Consider the following 17,679-nt stretch of genomic DNA (forward strand, 5'->3'; position numbering starts at 1 on the left):
AAGAAATCCTTCCATAAACGAGAGGTGAATTGAGGACCTCTATCCGAAACGATGTCGTCAGGTATGCCGTAAAACCTAAACACCCAATTACACAGGAGTTCGGCGGTCTGAAGAGCAGTGGGGAGTTTGGGGTAGAGGAATGAGGCGACATGCTTTGGAGAATCGATCGATGATTGTGAGTATGACCGTGTTTCCTTGGGATAGGGGTAAGTCTGTGATGAAGTCTATGGCAAGGTGTGACCAGGGTCGTTGAGGGATAGGAAGAGGTTGAAGAAGTCCAGCTGGTAGTTGACGAGGGGTTTTGTGCATGTTACACGTCTGACAGTTCTGAATGAATTTAATAGTGTCGGGGGTTGATTGTCTCCCACCAGAAGCGGTTCTTGAGGAGATGGAGTGTGGCTGTGATGCCGGGGTGACCAGAGGCAGGGAGACAGTGGATATGATCCAGGACTTGATCACGGTAGGGGGCAGGTACGTAGGTTTTATCCGGTGGACAGGTGGCTGGTGGTGCTTCTTGTGAATTGTGCTGTTCTATTAGGGTCATTATATCCCACTGGATGGGAGCAACCACCACATGGAAGGGCAAGATGCGTTCGGGGGTTGAGATTGGAGAGGTCGTCATCATGGATACGTGACAAAGCATCGGCTTTAGTATTCTTGGAACCTGGGCGATATGTGACATTGAACTGATACCGGGAGAAGAACAAGGACCATCTGGCTTGGCGTGGGTTGAGTCTTTTGGCAGAGCGTAGGTATTCCAGATTTTTATGATCCGTAAAGACGGTGAAAGGATGAATAGCCCCTTCGAGCCAATGTCTCCACTCTTCAAACGCTGCTTTCATGGCTAACAGTTCTCTGTCTCCCACATCATAATTCCTCTCCGCCGGGTTGAGCTTGCGGGAGTAGAAAGCACAGGGATGAAGTTTCTCCTGAGGGCCTGGTCGCTGTGAGAGAACGGCCCCAATGCCAGTATTGGATGCGTCAACTTCGACTAAGAAGGGGAGAGAAGGGTCAGGGGTGATGCAGGATAGGAGCGGTGACAAAGCGTTCCTTTAATTCCTTAAAGGCTTGACGGGGGGCCTCGGACCAGGTGAGACGATGTGTACCTTTTTTGATCATAGAAGTGAGAGGACTGACGACTGTACTGAAATGTCTGATGAAGCGTCTGTAGAAATTGGCAAAAACCCCAGGAACCGTTGTAGCTCCTTGAGAGTCTGAGGCTCTGGCCACTTGAGTACAGCAGAGACCTTACTGTCATCCATGGCAACTCCCCCCGGACTGATGACATAACCCAGGAAGGTAGTGGATGTAGTGTGAAACTCACACTTCTCGGCTTTGGCGTACAGTTGATGTTCGATGAGGCGCTGTAGCACAGTTCTGACGTGATGAATATGATCCTGTAGGGTATTGGAGTAGATAAGGATATCGTCAATGTAGACCACAACAAACTTGTTCAGCATGTCCCTGAAGACATCATTAATGAAAGCCTGGAAGATGGACGGACTATTGACCAGTCCAAACGGCATAACCCGGTATTCATAGTGCCTGTTGGTTGTAGAAAAGGCCGTCTTCCATTCGTCACCCTCTCTGATGCGAATCAGGTTGTAAGCACAGCGTAAGTCAAGTTTGGTGTAGTATTGGGCAGTGCGAAGTTGTTCTAATGCAGCCGGAACCAGGGGAAGGGGAAGGGGATAACGGTACTTCACCGTGATCTCGTTGAGACCACGGTAATCAATGCAGGGTCTCAGACTGCCGTCTTTCTTCTTGACGAAGAAGAAACCAGCGGATGCAGGGGGAAGTGGAAGGACGTATGAAGCCTTTTCCCAACTCTTCCTTGATGTATTTAGTCATGGCTTCGGATTCTGGGAGTGACAGTGGAAACACACGACCTTTGGGTGGATTGTGACCTCGTAGGAGATCAATAGCACAGTCATGGGGTCGATGAGATGGTAATGTGTTTGCTTGGGTTTTGCTGAATGCTGCCTTGAGATCGTGATATTCCGCTGGTAGATTGGGAACCTCGGATGACTCCTCGTTAATCACCAACGAGTGCACTGGGAGAGGAGAAATGGTAGATAGACATTTTGTTTGACATTTAGTGCTCCACTTTAATATCTGACCTTCCCTCCATGATACTAGTGGATCGTGCAGTCTCAGCCATGGTAGTCCCAGAATTATGGGTGTATTAGACGTGGGCAGAACGTAGAACTGAATGACCTCCTGGTGCAGTAAACCGGTTGTCATGGATAGACTTTGAGTAAGATGAGTGATGATACCAGTTCCCAGGGGACGACCATCTATGGTAGCTACAGACAGAGAGTTAGCACAGGGTATTAATGATACTTTGTTTGTTCTTGCAAACTCAGCTGACATGAAGTTCCCAGCCGCTCCAGAATCCAGTAAAGCAAATGTGGTCACTTGAACGTTGTTAATGGTTAGTTTCAGGGGTACAATCACACAGTTTACAGGATGGAGAGAGTGTAAGGATTCACTCACCAATTTGGACGAGACAGATGAGGGACGTGAAGGACAGCTGGCTCGTTGATGACCTGGGGATCCACAATACAGACATAGACGATTTGCCAAGCGACGATTCCTTTCTTCAGATGAGAGATGATAGGAATTAACTTGCATAGGTTCAGGGTCTTCAACAAACTGAACTGCTTTAATGGCAGTGCTGACACGAGAACGGGGTTTACGTGAACGTTGCAGATTGTCAATTGCTATTGTCAGTTCGATGAAATCATTCAAACTTTTCCCTTCATCTCGACATGCCAGTTCAGTTTGTAATTCATGACTTAAACCTTTCCGAAACAGAACTTTTAAGGTGTCACTCACCCAGGTCGTTTGTGCTGCCAGTGTGTGGAAGTTCATAGCATACTCAGCAGCTGAAGATTTCCCTTGAGAGAGCTCTAGCAAGCGTTCACCAGCGCTCTTTCCCTCCTTGGGATGATCGAAAACCTCACGGAAGCGTGTGAGGAAATCGTTGAAGGAGGAGAAAGATGACCCATCCGTGCGCCATACAGCGGTAATCCAGTCAAGAGCCCTTCCGGTTAACAAAGAGCAAACAAAGGCAATCTTACCGTTGTCAGTGGAATAGAGCATGGGTTGTTGTTCCACAAACAGCGAACATTGAAGTAAGAAGCCTTTACATTTATTAGGGTCACCGTCGAATTTCTCAGGAAACGCCAGTCGTGGGTTAATCTGAGAGGGCGTGGGAACCACATGTGTAATGGCGGCCGCTGGTGGCGCGGGTGTTGTGACAACAGGACTGTGGAGATTCTGAATAGCTTTCACCAATTCCTCCGTGACGGCGGTAAGACGATTTAACTGTTGCTGATTAGCAGCGATCTGACTTGCCTGAGCTGCCAGGTTGGTGCAGAGATGTTCATATGCTGCTGGATCTTGTCCTGGCGAGGTCTTCTGTAACGATGAATAACTCGACTTGGGATCCATTTGCAAGCTTTTATTTGAACACTCGTAGTCGTACAGGCGAAGGGTCAGGATCAGCAAACACAGTGTCACAGGAATATCAGAATCGTAGTCAATACCAAGCAGTGGGTCGGGGGTAACAAGCAAGTATCACAGTCCGTATAACAATCAGGGTTCAAAGGTAGGCAGCAAAGGTTCACAGATCGATAAACAACAAAGGTAGGCAACTAGGGAAACAAGACAGGGTAAAACGCTCAGAAATGTTAGCCGTGGCAGTAACAAGACCTCGCAATGAGGTGATGCAAAGGTCTGGCTTATATGGCAGTCTCTGATAGGGAACACCTGGCCGGTGATCAGTCCAAGGTACGGGGCTTATGGGTAATGTAGTCAGTATCAGTGTACGTGAGTGTTTGGATGCATGTAAGTGTCAGTATTCGGGTGATGGTGCCCTCTGCTGGCCACTGGAGGGACTCACGGGGTTCGTATCCGTGACACTTACAGTATTGCACTATAGTGTACAGAAATATGGTATATTGGGTATATATATATATAAGAATAATTTCTTCAAATTAACAATATAGTTATAGTTTATCTTAAACATTCTTGTGTGGAACTATTAAAATTACTCTGTTATGCGAATGTGTTAATTGCAATTCTGTACATTTCTTTTTCTGCCATTACAATCCAAATTCCAGTAACATCTGGTCAGTTCAATTTAAATTCATACTGAAAGGGAACCAGTTTTTAAATGCAGAATATTGACCCTGATATAACATTCAAAAGACATTGTCATTCAAAAATTAGTTTAAGTATCTTGAGAGAAGCAGCTGTGTACTGTATATTGTAATTGTATTGCTTATTTGCTTCAGATTTCAAAAACATTCCAATATGAAAGCCATCTGTGGTACAATGTCTGTATATCTTAATTGAGACATTTGACAGATTGCACTGCGATATGCAGAATATAAAACAGCCGTTGAGAATGTCAAAAGTGATCTTAGAGGAGTTCTAACAGTCACGACCTCTAACTAACTGAAAACGAATTGAAATGACTGATTGGCTGAAACAATACATTTGATCCGCATCATTTGGAGAGAAAGAGAAAAGCACACTACTTCAGAAACATTGCATGCTAGCAATTATCTTTGTCATCTTTTGGAAATGATTTTGTCTTCTCTGTTGCTAGGAGACTGACTCAGGGACATACACCTGTGTTGCATCCAGTTCCACTGGTGAGACTAGTTGGAGTGGGACCCTGACAGTGAAAGGTAACATACACTCTTCTCTGTAACACAGCTCTGTATAAGACTTTGAAAAGGCTGACACTTCAAGAAACACATTGTACTGATGATTTCAATGTGCAGTCAGATGTCCTTGAACAAGAATGCACCCCTGACGCAGTCACATTTAACTCTGTTTCTTGTGTTTAGCGACTGGAACGTCCTCCGTCCCGCGGGTCTCGCAGTCCCTGCAGCTGCCTGGTCCTCCTCAGAAGCCTGTGGTGACAGATGTGACCTCAAATAGTGTCACTCTCACTTGGCAGCCCAACCCACATGAGGGCGGAGCTGCTGTCACTTCCTACATCATTGAGGCTTTCAGGTTTGCATGACTCCATTAACTCAAAATTACTATTGTTTGAATTTATTAATCTTAGTTAATCTAATGTTAAGTTTAACATTTACTTATGTATTATTAAAATCAAAAGTTGTATCTGTTAATATTATTTAATGGACCTAAGGTAACATGAACTAACAATGAACAGTTGTATTTTCATTAATTTTATTAAAGATTAACAGAGACTGTAACAAATGTCTTGCCCATTGTTAGTAAATGCATTAACTAATGTCAATTAATGACCTTAATGTTAAGTTAAATAATGTTATTTAAAGTTTTTGCTTATTTTAACTATTTGAATCTTTATTTACATTTTTGTATTTTTCATTTTTGATAATTTTGGCTGTGTTAATGCAAACAGCATAAATTTAGCCAGAAATGTGTAGTTTTATTGAAATTTTAATATTTGATGTTAATTCAAACAGAATACATTTAGCCAAAAATTTAATATTTCACTATATTTTTTTTTTTTGTTTTGTTTTTTTGTTGATTTAGTTTTTTCTACACACTTCTCTTTATCTACCAAAAAAAAATAAAAAAAGTTGAAGACTTCTGATTTATGGAGTAAGCATTTTGGAGGGTTTAAATGTATAAACATGCAGCTTAAATATTTGTTAGTGCTAACATTTTGTATGAATATGTCACGAAATGTGGCAAATTAGAGTTCACAATGAAGAAATAAAGAAAATATTCTTTAATCCAACTATGGAAGGAATACAGAGATGTTTGCAACACATCCAAAACACAACGTTCAGACAGGACACTGAACTCAGGAAACATGGGACTATAAATACAGGGCTCCAAACAAAAAAATCGAGTAAGGAGCCATTGGCTCCTATAAGAAAAAAACTTACGAGCCAAATAATTTTTTTAGGTGCCACAGAATAAATGTGTTTAATTTTTTTATGATTATTATTATTTATTTATTTACATTTTAACATTTCAATCATACTGTCATGTGTTTATGTCTTATCTTTTCTTGACTTTATCAGCATTTTAATCCATCTCGTAGATGACCTGGGAACTAAGGTTCACTTAAAGTGGGAACTAAATGTCTTTTCCAGCTTGAAATCTACAGTCACAAAGATTTGTTTATTACACAGAATCTGTACCAGTATCATGGAGCAGAAGCATCACTTGGCCACTGAGTGTAGCTTGGCTCCTCCTCAGTGCATCCTGGAAATGTTGTCATACACTCTTAAAAATAAAGGTGCTTCACGATGCCATAGAAGAACCCTTTTTTGTCTAAATGGTTTCATAAAGAACCTTTAACATCTAAAGAACCTTTCTGTTTCACAAAAGATTCTTTGTGGAGAAAGATGGTTCTCCAGATTATAAAGAAAGAGATGGTTCTTTAAATAGCCTTTGACTGAATGCTTCTTTGTGGAACCAAAAATGTTTCTGTGAAGAACCTTTTAAGCACCTTTATTTTTCTAGCTGAATGATGAGTTTATTGACACAGAATGGTTATTCTGAGGTAAACGTATATTACATTTCAGTGTTTACAAGCTTTTATTCATTTTCCGCAGTTTAAAACACTGAATGAGCTTTTACACGAGACATTACTGTAAGTTGTACTGTAGGATCTCTTATAAAATAGCCTACATTTTGATGTTAATTCATGTTCATTATGTACTATATTAGTAAAGAGAAAGATTAAATGGGTTCACTTGCCCTTGAACTGAGGTGCTAAAGCGACCATGCCTGCCGCATTAAGGAGCGCCAAAACTGTATTGTTTGAATTTCGTTATGAATTCGGAATAATTTTAAAGCTGGTAACGTTACTTTTTATTAAAAAGTTACAAAGCACAGAGCTTTTTGCGATTACTGGACGGCAGTTGCACTTCAAATAATGAAGTTCACGCATTAAAAGAACACAGACCAAGATCTTGTTTAGAAGAAGCCATATTAGTAATTATAAACGAGAATTTTTCACACAGCTGACAGCTTTACCTGTTCTAGTTTGTTCAAGTTGTGCACGAAATAGACGCTGTATTTTCTGCACTTTCCCTTCTTACGTCTCCGTCATTTCTCTCTCGCTGCACAGCAGAGCTGCGTTGTTTATAATGTTTTGTTCGTGAGTGATGTTGTGCGGAGGTGATGAGTGTTTTCTGAATCTCTTTTTTTACTATAAATTTTTGTATCATCGTCTCAGTTTAATACGTGAACATAACAAAAGATTTGATCGCAAAACAATTAGGAAAAAAGGCATTACATTCAAATGTTTAAGTTATAACGTAAATATATACCCAGATAGCATTAACACTCGGGCTGATTCTGGCTGAAATGCGTCTCTCTGTCGGGTTCAGTCTCGGCATCGGTGAGAAGAAAATGGGCCAGAGCCACGCCGACTCTACAAAACACTTCTGGCTGACAGACGGCTTTTTCTCTATGGGCCGATCTCAGCTGAAAGCTGTTGTACACGCGGCAGGTCCACACTCGGTGTGTAGTTGTGTGTATTAACCTTCGGCCCGAGTTCGTTTTATCACAGACGGGGCGCTGCTAGAATGAAGCAAATCATCCACCTGAGAAAACTTTTTTAGCGGTTAAATCCTGAGGAGCTTTCGGCGGGTAGTCGCCAGTGGCGACCTCAGCAAAAACGTCACTCGCAAATTAATATTTATGGTCGCAAATGCGACTGTTTTAGTCGCAGTTTGGAGCCCTGAAATACTAAACCAAATGAAGACTAATTGGCTAAGTAATAGACAACAGGTGAGCTGAATACAATAATCACATGCACGCACTGAAGAAAGTTATAAGGTTTACTCCAGTGCGGGGCATTGCCCTGTAGACTTCTTTTGTAATGCATTACTATACACACTTTCAGTGTCAGAAATCCAATTTCCCATTAAGAGGCAATATTGGCCTCCAGGATTTGATTTTCAGGGGAATTTTTTTCACCTTTATGGGGTTGTGTTTATTTCTAACCATATGAAATCACACTCTGTCATCTTTTTATATCTTTTATAATTGGATGTTAAGGTGTCAACAATAAAACAAAATCAATATTTACTTATATGTTCTGTCATATTGTGTATAACTAGGCCTGGAATAAAATATTAAGAACTATATCAGATGTTACAAACAAGAAAAACCCCAGCTCTCTTATGTGGACGAGAACGACATCTCGATGTCGAACCACCGCCTGCTCTGATTGAGCTAAAATCAACCAATCGTCGATATAGTTCAGTATGCGGATGCCCTAGAGTCACAGAGGACCCAGAGCTGCATCCACACACTTCGTGAAAATGCGGGGTGAGAGTGCAAGGCCGAAGGGAAGAACCAGATATTGGTACACTTTGCCCCCAAAAGCGAACTTCAGGAACTTCCTGTGAGTGGGAAGGATGGAGACATGGAAGTATGTGTCCTTTAGATCATTTGTGACAAACCAGTCTTCGGACCTGATCTGATCTGTCATAAGGAGGGACCACCAACCAGAGCCTGCTCGGAGTGGGGATATCCCAGTTGAAACGAGGTGGAGGAGAACCAAACTGGTTTCTGTAGCCTCTCTCTACAGTCTGCAGGACCCATTGAGACACATTTGGCAGTAGTCTCACGCTGCCAAATGGTCTACTAAGGGAATCAGCCTCTCAAGACTGACCTCAGGTGTAATCAGAGCAGCTAGTGCCGTGTATTGGCTGCCCTGTATTTGCAGGAGATGGCCGAACTAGCTGTTCTAGAGACCTCCACAGAGGTGGCGAGCCTCTCAGTTACCGCCCGGAAACGTAGCGGTGCTGAGAGGCTCGCCACCTCTGTGGAGGTCTCTAGAACAGCTAGTTCGGCCATCTCCTGCAATTACAGGGCAGCCAATACACGGCACTAGCTGCTCTGATTACACTTGCTCTGATTACAACTGTTGTTTAGTGTTGATCTTGTTGGATTGGCTAGTTTTTTTGATGAGGGCACTGAGGCGAGACGGACACCGTGTAATGCGGTGTAACCCGCTGCACCCCAGAGGGGACTGCCCTCATACTCCCTGGGCCAGTGGCGTCAGGGCTTTTTGGCCGAGGACCTCTTAGCCTTAAGGATGGTCCGCAGATCCGGCTTTGGCTTAGAGGCCCCCGACCCAGAGTGCTGCTTCGACCCACGGTCCCGAGATGGGGGAGCACGTGAGGTGACGCTCTGCTTTTGTGTCTCCCTGTATGAGGAGCTGGTACTTGGTGGAGGCTGCCCCCGCCCCTCAGATTTCACGTGCTCACGCTCATCTAAATCCTTCAGCAGGTCGGCTTGGTACGCCTGTAACACCACCATGGTGTGCAGACATGCACCAGCCTGACCTGCTGCCGAGTACCCCTTGCCCACCAGTGCTGATGTAGTATGCAGCGGCTTGGAGGGCAGTGCCGGGGCCTTCAAAGACGATGCCGAGCCGGGAGACAGTCTGTTCAACCCGTGGCATCGTCTTATAACCACGCTCACTCATCCCCGCTACATTGCCAAAGTGATCAGAAACGGGAATGAAAAAGCGGGCCGAGAATGGCTTTCCCCATGATTTACATATCTCAGTGTGCAAATCGGGGAAAAAAGGCATGCTCCGGCATGGAGGTGGTGGCTTAGTTCGCAGAAAACGCTCATCTTACTTGCTTTTCTGCGATTCAGCCTTTTTCTCGGTGGGCCTATCGATGTTTAACTTGGCCACAGCGCGAGTAACCTCCAAAAGCTCCTCATACTGGGGTGACTGAGGGGGCAAAGGAAGACAGGTGAACCTCCGAACCCGCTCCCTGGGGGGAAGTAGCGCTGGATCACGCTTCCGATCCCTGATAACAGGTGGTGGATGAGTGGTGAGGAAGAAGATAGGGACTTGCCCGTCTCCATTCCCTCTGCCAGATCCAGCTGCGAACCCACGAGCGTGACCGCCGCTTCACCTCGGCGGAAGCAGGACCAACGCTGCGGGGAACGCTAGCGAAGGCTCCCTTGGCAAAGAGAACCTTCCTGGAGCGGAGAACATGCTGACTCTCAAGAGTTGATTCAACGTGCTCCGCTCCGAGGCAGACAATGCACAAACTGTGTGTGTATCCCCACAGGGGCACAGGAAGATGTTTTAGGTTGGGGGTGCTGTACGTGCGTGGGGATAGCAGTTTTTTTAGTGATATGCTATTTACACTGCAAATAGCTCAATTCTATTTATACACATAGGCGTAGCTTGACGTTTACGCTTGGGGGAGCAAAACCAAGCCAGTCAATTTGGTTAGTCAAACTTTTAAATACATCTTAGCATTTCTGTAGTAAACGTACAGTCACGATCCATGTACCATTAAAAGCAGTTTTACTTTGATTTAGCGCAGCAGCAAGCGTGTGAGGTTGCCATGGCAACCAGATACATTGCAAGTGAATTACTTGTAAAGGCTGCGCTGTTTATTTCTGCTGTGCTAGCAATTTACACTTTGGATAGAATGCACCATAAACATGTTTGCCAACAGAATCGCAAAGTAGATTTTAAGCAAATCATAGAGTGAATTACCCACTGCTTTAAAACAAATATCTTTTGGACATTATTCAAGTTAAACGCACAGGCAAACAAACATATTTAGTAACGTTAAATCTTACTGAAAATGGCTGATTAAGCAGTTTGTATTCTGAAATATATTTCTAGGTTGTGTTCTGTGTGCATTAAATTACATTTGAATGTAAATGGTCCTTTTCCTGACATAAATGTAACACACTGAGCTGCTAAGGGAGCATCTAATGGATCACCTTTATGATGCTGTCGGGGTCTGGAGTCGGGCATCTAGCTTCATCTGTCTTTATTTTGGTTAGGTACATATTCCTCTGCAGTTGTTGTATGTTGTAAACAAACAAAAAAAAAAACACTAAATATCCATTCATGTCATGCAACAGGCAAGCATAGGCTATTATCCGCCAAAATGTAGTTTGTCACACACCAACTTCGTACACAAATAAGATTGGGAAAGCCTATTAGTAAGTTTGATTTTATTTATTAATTTACTTGATTTTGATTTTATTTATTTATTAAAAAACTACATTATGTGCATATTTACTTTTGAGTTGAAAATATTATTAATTAACGAATATTTAGTAAAATCTTTCAATTGTTAGGGTGGGGCAACGATTGAAAATAGTAGGATATTTTGCTAATTACTTATTGCAAATAGTTGCAATTATCTGCACCTCAGCATTGTAATACATTATAAACCAGTACGAGTTGAGTGCAAATTGAGTGTAAATTTTAATTCAAATTATTAAATGGATGCCACCTTATTGGGAAAAAAAAGGCCCTACACCTACCCTAATCCTACCCAATACTTTATTTTCAACTTTTTGATGATGTTCTTCAGTTTTATTAAAAATAAATGCTTTTCTGATGTGATTTGAAGTTGAAAAGGGAGAAAAAAAGTTCGCCAAAAGGCAGATTCGAACCCAGGTCCATCACGTCAAAAGAGTAGAATGACACACGCTTTACCATCTACACCACTGAATTTGATGGTTGGAAGCCGTCTTTTGTAATGTTGACTAGCACAATCACAATCCACCAACAATACCAGCGTTTCTTTTTTTGCGTAAAATAGACATCGATTTTTTTTTTCTTTTCTTTTTTTCCAACAGTTAAACAATTGCCCACTGAAAAAAACAGGGGGTGCTGCAGCGCCCTCAGCACCCCCACTTCCCGCGCCTATGTATCCCCACCCGTAATGTAACGTGGGCAGGGAGGAACACACAGCCTGAAACGCTGCCTGCCCTCGCCCAGTCTGTGCTTGGTCTTTTGGGGTGCTTTTGACATAATGTAGTGGACGAACAACACCAAAAAGACTCACAAACAATGATTGAACTGACACACACAGAGCACTTGCTGAAGACAGAAGGCTAAATGCCGGCTTCGCCGCACGTGCTTTTATACTTCCTGGTCTCTGACGTCACCCGTCTATGATGTCTCGCCCATTCATTGGTCTGATTACATGCCGCACTTGGTTTTGGTCTTGCTGGTGTCTTTCGTAAAGCGTTTTACGATGCAGCTCGAGTTCCTGAAGAGGAACAGGAACTTGTTATGGAGCATTTCTCCTACCTTTTAAGATTTAGTTGGATTTTTCCCAAAGCCACTTTTAATTTCTAACCCTGTATGCATTACATATGATTTGTGCTTGTGTTTACAAACTCAAGGCCGAGTTTATGGTAATCAAAAGCTTGTCACGGATGCTGTCGATACAGCTTAACTCGTATTGAGCCTGGAATGTTCCTCTACTGCAAAGTTTGCACTTTATCTCATATAGGAAAATGCATTCAGTCAGTTCCTGCATGGATTTAAAGTCTGCTGCACTGCTACATATTAAAAAGAAATTTCTTTTACACCCTCTCCAGTGGCCTGATGGGAAGAGCAAGTGGCAGAAGTTCTCATTATAGTGCCAGTTTTGTTGGAGACGTCATTCAGAGTGTCAGAGTGGATGGAAGTTTATGGGAAAGTGAGAGTGAAGCATTGCTCTCTTGCAGGCTGGATGTTCCCTGGGGCTCCTGTTAGAATTCAGCAGAACTTGTCCCTCTGGGCTCTGTGGAGGTCAGATGAACAGAAGGCTCTATTATTGTCCCGCCAGGAGAGCAGCAGGGAGGGTGATGCAGGGAGGCAGAGAGTAGAGGCCAAGTCGTTATTTAGCTCTGTTCTGACACCTTGTTAAGAAGACGCTTGGATTTATACTGCATCTCGCTCTGTTGAGAGGTCACGGTCGTGTGCACAGTCCGAGAAGTCGACTGGGCAGACCTTATGTGCTCACGGTGCATGAAGACGAGGCCAGATCCTCTTTATTGTCCTTCACACGCTGCTCCTTGCTCATTTTTCTCATTAACAAAGGCCAATGTGTTCAATTCAGCATGCTAGTGAAGCTTCACATAAGAAATTAGAGTCTGTTGGGAAGTAACAAACTTGTTACAAAGTTAACTAAATTTTTAATTTGCATGACAATAGTGCAGCTGTTTTTGAAAAACTGCAGGTTTTCTAGTAACATGGTCTTTTCCCCAGGTAGCAGTATGGCAAAATAGCAGGTGTTTATATTCTGCGCACAGCCTTACAGCTGAGCAAGCAGAGGGAATAAACAAACAGGCTCTATTAGAATGACTCTATCTCTCAAACAGAGTTGGGAAGTCAGATTAATTTAGAGAGTCAGATGATTTATTTTAATGAATGAATTATTACTTGGTTAATTACTGCTGTTTATCACCGTTATTCAGTTAAATTTGTCTGTATGCTATATGGGTGTTGTTAAGTTTTAATATTTAGTATTTAGTATACATTTATGGATCTATGTGTTAATGTTATAATATTGAAAACAGATGTGTGTGTATCATATATAAAGTTTGGGGTCTGTATGAGGTTTTACTGTGTTTGAAATAAGCCTCGTATGCTCAGCAAGGCTGCATTTATTTAATCAAAAATGCAGTAAAACAGTAAGACTGTAAAATATTCTTACAATTTAAAATAATGTATTTCAGTAAACAGTTAACTTGCAAACAGTTAATATTTTTTATGGAAACTTTTTTTCACTATTCTTTGATGAATAAAAAAAATCAAAAGAACAGCATTTATTGTGACTTGACAAGCTACGGTTTCAAAGTAGATTCCCAGAACTACCAATATAACAATTATTTGAATATCCAAATGCGTATCCTCTGTTGTATAATTGAACCGTGTCATAATTCAAATAATGTCTTTTCATGTGTATGGATGAGCATCACACTGATTTTTTCTGAGGGTTAAGGGATGTAATTAGGCATGGCACAAAGCGCAGCATTTCACAGCTTTGGGTGATTTAGTTCTTTAATAAAAAGGCATCAGTAGCAAAGATAAATGTTAAATGTTTACATTTATTAATAATGTAATACAGTAGTACAGCTCATCAGCCTAAGCTGCAACCTGACATATTAATATAGAATTCAACTGATGTACAGTCAGTGGCTTTAAACATCATTCATTTTGATTGTAAAGCTGGAGATGTGTTTTGTGGATGATTTAAGAGTTAATTTCCTGTGTCTTATTCCAGTCAGTCAGTGGGCAACACATGGCAGACTGTAGCTGATCTTGTGAGGCTGGAGAAGCATACAGTGTCTGGACTTTACCCCAACACCATTTACCTGTTCATCATCCGAGCAGTCAACCCCTTTGGCCTGAGTGACCCCAGTCCCATCTCAGAGCCAGTCCGAACACAAGGTGAGTGTACATTCTGGTGAAGCATGTGTGATGGCTGTTTTTATGGTTTGTGCACATCTGCATAATGTGTGTGTACATTTTCAGATGGTCCAAAAGGTCAGGGAAAAGACCAAGCACATGTGCAGATGGATTTAGGAGGGGTCAAGGTTCGTCTGCAGTCACCTAAAATCTTGAACCCTACAAGCGTTCAAATCACATGGACTGTGAGTATATGATTTGATGTACTGTATATGTGTAGACATGCATTTTGAATGAAACGGCCCATAAATGATGAGAAATAAGTAAATGTAAGTACATATGTGACCCTGGACCACAAAACCAGTCATAAGGGTCCATTTTTAATAGAATTTTTTGAATAGATAAGCTTTCAATTGATGTATGGTTTGTTAGGATATGACAATGTTTGGCTGAGATACAACTATTTAAAAATCTGGAATCTGAGGGTACCAAAAAATCAAAAATACTGAGAAAATCGCCTTTGAAGTTGTCCAAATAAAGTTCTTAGCAATGCATATAACTAATCAAAAATTACATTTGATATATTACAAAATATTTACAAAATATCTTGGAACATGATCTTTACTTAATATCCTAATGATTTTTGGCATAAAAGAAAAATCAATCATTTTGACCCATATAATGTATTTTTAGCTATTGCTACAAATATACCCAAGCGACTTAAGACTGGTTTTGTGGTCCAGGGTCACATATACAGTAAGTAGCAAATCAGCATATTAGAATGATTTCTCAAGGATCATTTGACACTGAAGACTGGACTGCTGAAAAGCTTTGCCATCACAGAAATAAATAAATAAAAATCATTAATAGTATAAATTTATCATTTTAACCATCAGTAACAAAATTAAATAAGAATGGCCATTCACAAAATCTGAAACTCATGATACCGTATGTATGTGTTGATATTATTACAGCTTGACCAGCACCCTCGCTATATTGAAGGCTACAGGCTGTACTACAGACCTGTGGGGAGCACGTGGATGATCCAGGACATAAAAGCAGGTCCCCTACACACTGCTGTTCTAACAGAGCTACACAGAGGAAAAGAATACGAGTTCAAAATGAGACCGTATTATAATGAGTTTCAGGGGATTGACAGTGAAATAGCTGTGGTTCGCACTCCTGATGAAGGCAAGACATGTTTTGATATTCAACTCGAGTCTTTAGCTTTTAGTTCGCATGACTTTCTTTTTACCCTCAAACTTTTGCTGTTGATGTTAATGTTTTGACATTTGCCCATCATATTTCTGCTTTTAGTGCTGAGCGGCCCTCCTCAGGGAGTCAGCGTGGTGCAGTTAAGTAACAGTTCAATCGTGCGAGTGTCCTGGCGGCCTCCTCCCCCTGATGTGCCAGAAGAGCTCATACTAGAATACAGGGTGAGGCTGGTGAATTCTTAATGTGGAGAGCCTCTCAGTGACCGCTAGGTAAAATGGTAATGGCTGAAGTCTGTTTATGTGTCGTTCAGGTGTGGTGTGTAGGAAACGAGTCTCAGCAGATGATCAACAGGAGTGTGGATGGGGATATGCTGTGGGTGATGTTGGACGGGCTGTTGCCCGAGTCAGTGTATAGTGTGCAGGTTGCAGCGGTCACAAGTGCAGGAGTGGGCGCTCATAGCCAACCTGTGTTCATCTTCCTGAGTGAGTACCGCCATCATTTCCACCCAGGAACATCTTAAACTAGTAGCTGCTTTTTGTAATATGGTAGCTGGTTTCTAGCTGGTCTAAGCTGGTCAACAAACCAGTTACCAGGTGGTCATACTAGCTTAAGATGGCTGGCTATCTAATGACCAGCTTGGCCAGCTAACGAGTGGCTTGGTTTAACTAATATCCAGTCTTGACCAGCTAATAACCATCTTGGCCAGGTAATGGCCAGATTGAGGCTGAAAACCAGCTCTGACCAGCTAATAACCAGCAATGGCCCATAACTGTTTTGGCCAACTAATGACTGCCATGATCCAACTAATAACCAGTTTAGACCTGCTAATAACCATCTTCACCAGCTATTGACATGCTTGATCCAACTAATAACCAGCTTAAACCAGCTAATAACAATCTTGGCCATCTAACAGCCAGACGGAATCAGTTAAAAACCAGCAGTGACCAGTTAGTAACCAGCTTGGACCAATGGGAGAAGTCGTGGCCTAATGGTTAGAGAGTCGGACTCCCAATCGAAGGGTTGTGAGTTCGAGTCTCGGGCCGGGAGGAATTGTGGGTGGGGGGAGTGCATGTACAGTTCTCTCTCCACCTTCAATACCATGACTTAGGTGCCCTTGAGCAAGGCATCGAACCCCCAACTGCTCCCCGGGGGCTGCAGCATAAAAATGGCTGCCCACTGCTCCGGGTGTGTGTTAACAGTGTGTGTGTGTGTTCACTGCTCTGTGTGTGTGCACTTCGGATGGGTTAAATGCAGAGCACGAATTCTGAGTATGGGTCACCATACTTGGCTGAATGTCACGTCACTTTTTTTTTCACTTTCGTAACTGTCTTGGCCAGCTATTGAGTAGCTGGATCCCAGTAATAACTAGTTTAGACTGCTAATAACCTGCTTGGACAAGCTAATGGCCATCTTCACCAACTATTTATAAGCTTGACCTATCTTATATCCAGGTGAGACCAGCTAATAACCATCTTGGCTAGATAATGACCAAATTAAGCCAGCTAAAAACAGCTTGGACCTGCTAGTAACCTGCTTGGATCATTAAATGACCCATTTGACCAGCTTGGCCAGCTAATATCTAGCCTGTTCCAACTATTAACCAGTTTAAACTTCCTAATAACCATTTTGGCTAGCTAATTACCTGCTTGGTCAAGCCACTAACCATTTTCACTTGATCCAGCTAATAACTAGTTTGGACCAACTACTGTAATAACTATCTTGGCCAGATAATAGCCAGATTGAACAACAAATTAGTCTTCTTGGACCATCCTGTTCAGCTAATGGCTGTTTTGTTTCAGCTAATAACCATCTTGGCCAGCTAATGGCTAGACTGAACCAGCTGAAAACCAACAGTGACCAGCTACTGTAATAACCGTCTTGGCCAGCTAATGACTTGCTTGAGCCAACTAATAACAAGTTTATACTTGCTAATAACAATTTTGGCTAGATAATAACTCGCTTGAACAAGCCAAAAACCAAATGCTTGATCCAGCTATTAGCTGTGTTACCAGCTAATGGCCAGCTAATGGCCAGACTGAACAAGCAATAATCTTTGTGGACCAGCTTGTCCAGCTAAAGACCGGTTTGTTCCAGCTAGGCCAACTATTAATCCTGCTACCATATTTTATACAGCTGCCAGTTTAAGATGGATTTTTTCAGGCAGGTTTATAAAAAATATTTACCACACCCCTCTGATGGTGACATTTATCCCACCTGACAGATTTTTATCTCAGCTTTTACTCATATTTTATGTTAAGGAATCGAAAATGTTAGGGATTTTCATGCTGTCAGTTAAAGATAGATGACGGGGT

The 17,679-nt window shown here is 42.2% G+C and overlaps 1 protein-coding gene across 1 annotated transcript in view; it reads left to right on the plus strand.

The window, feature by feature from the left end:
- Positions 1-17,679, plus strand: part of LOC109094109 (roundabout homolog 2-like) — a 66,672-nt gene that overhangs the window by 39,087 nt on the left and 9,906 nt on the right. The window contains exons 10-16 of the mRNA XM_042771073.1: positions 4,619-4,700; positions 4,863-5,031; positions 14,028-14,194; positions 14,279-14,397; positions 15,127-15,343; positions 15,470-15,588; positions 15,678-15,849. Coding sequence (XP_042627007.1) covers positions 4,619-4,700; positions 4,863-5,031; positions 14,028-14,194; positions 14,279-14,397; positions 15,127-15,343; positions 15,470-15,588; positions 15,678-15,849 — 1,045 coding nt within the window. The remainder of the gene's footprint in view (positions 1-4,618; positions 4,701-4,862; positions 5,032-14,027; positions 14,195-14,278; positions 14,398-15,126; positions 15,344-15,469; positions 15,589-15,677; positions 15,850-17,679) is intronic.

The sequence above is a fragment of the Cyprinus carpio genome, chromosome A15 (assembly GCF_018340385.1).
Source record: "Cyprinus carpio isolate SPL01 chromosome A15, ASM1834038v1, whole genome shotgun sequence".
NCBI classification, from domain to species: Eukaryota; Metazoa; Chordata; class Actinopteri; order Cypriniformes; family Cyprinidae; genus Cyprinus; species Cyprinus carpio.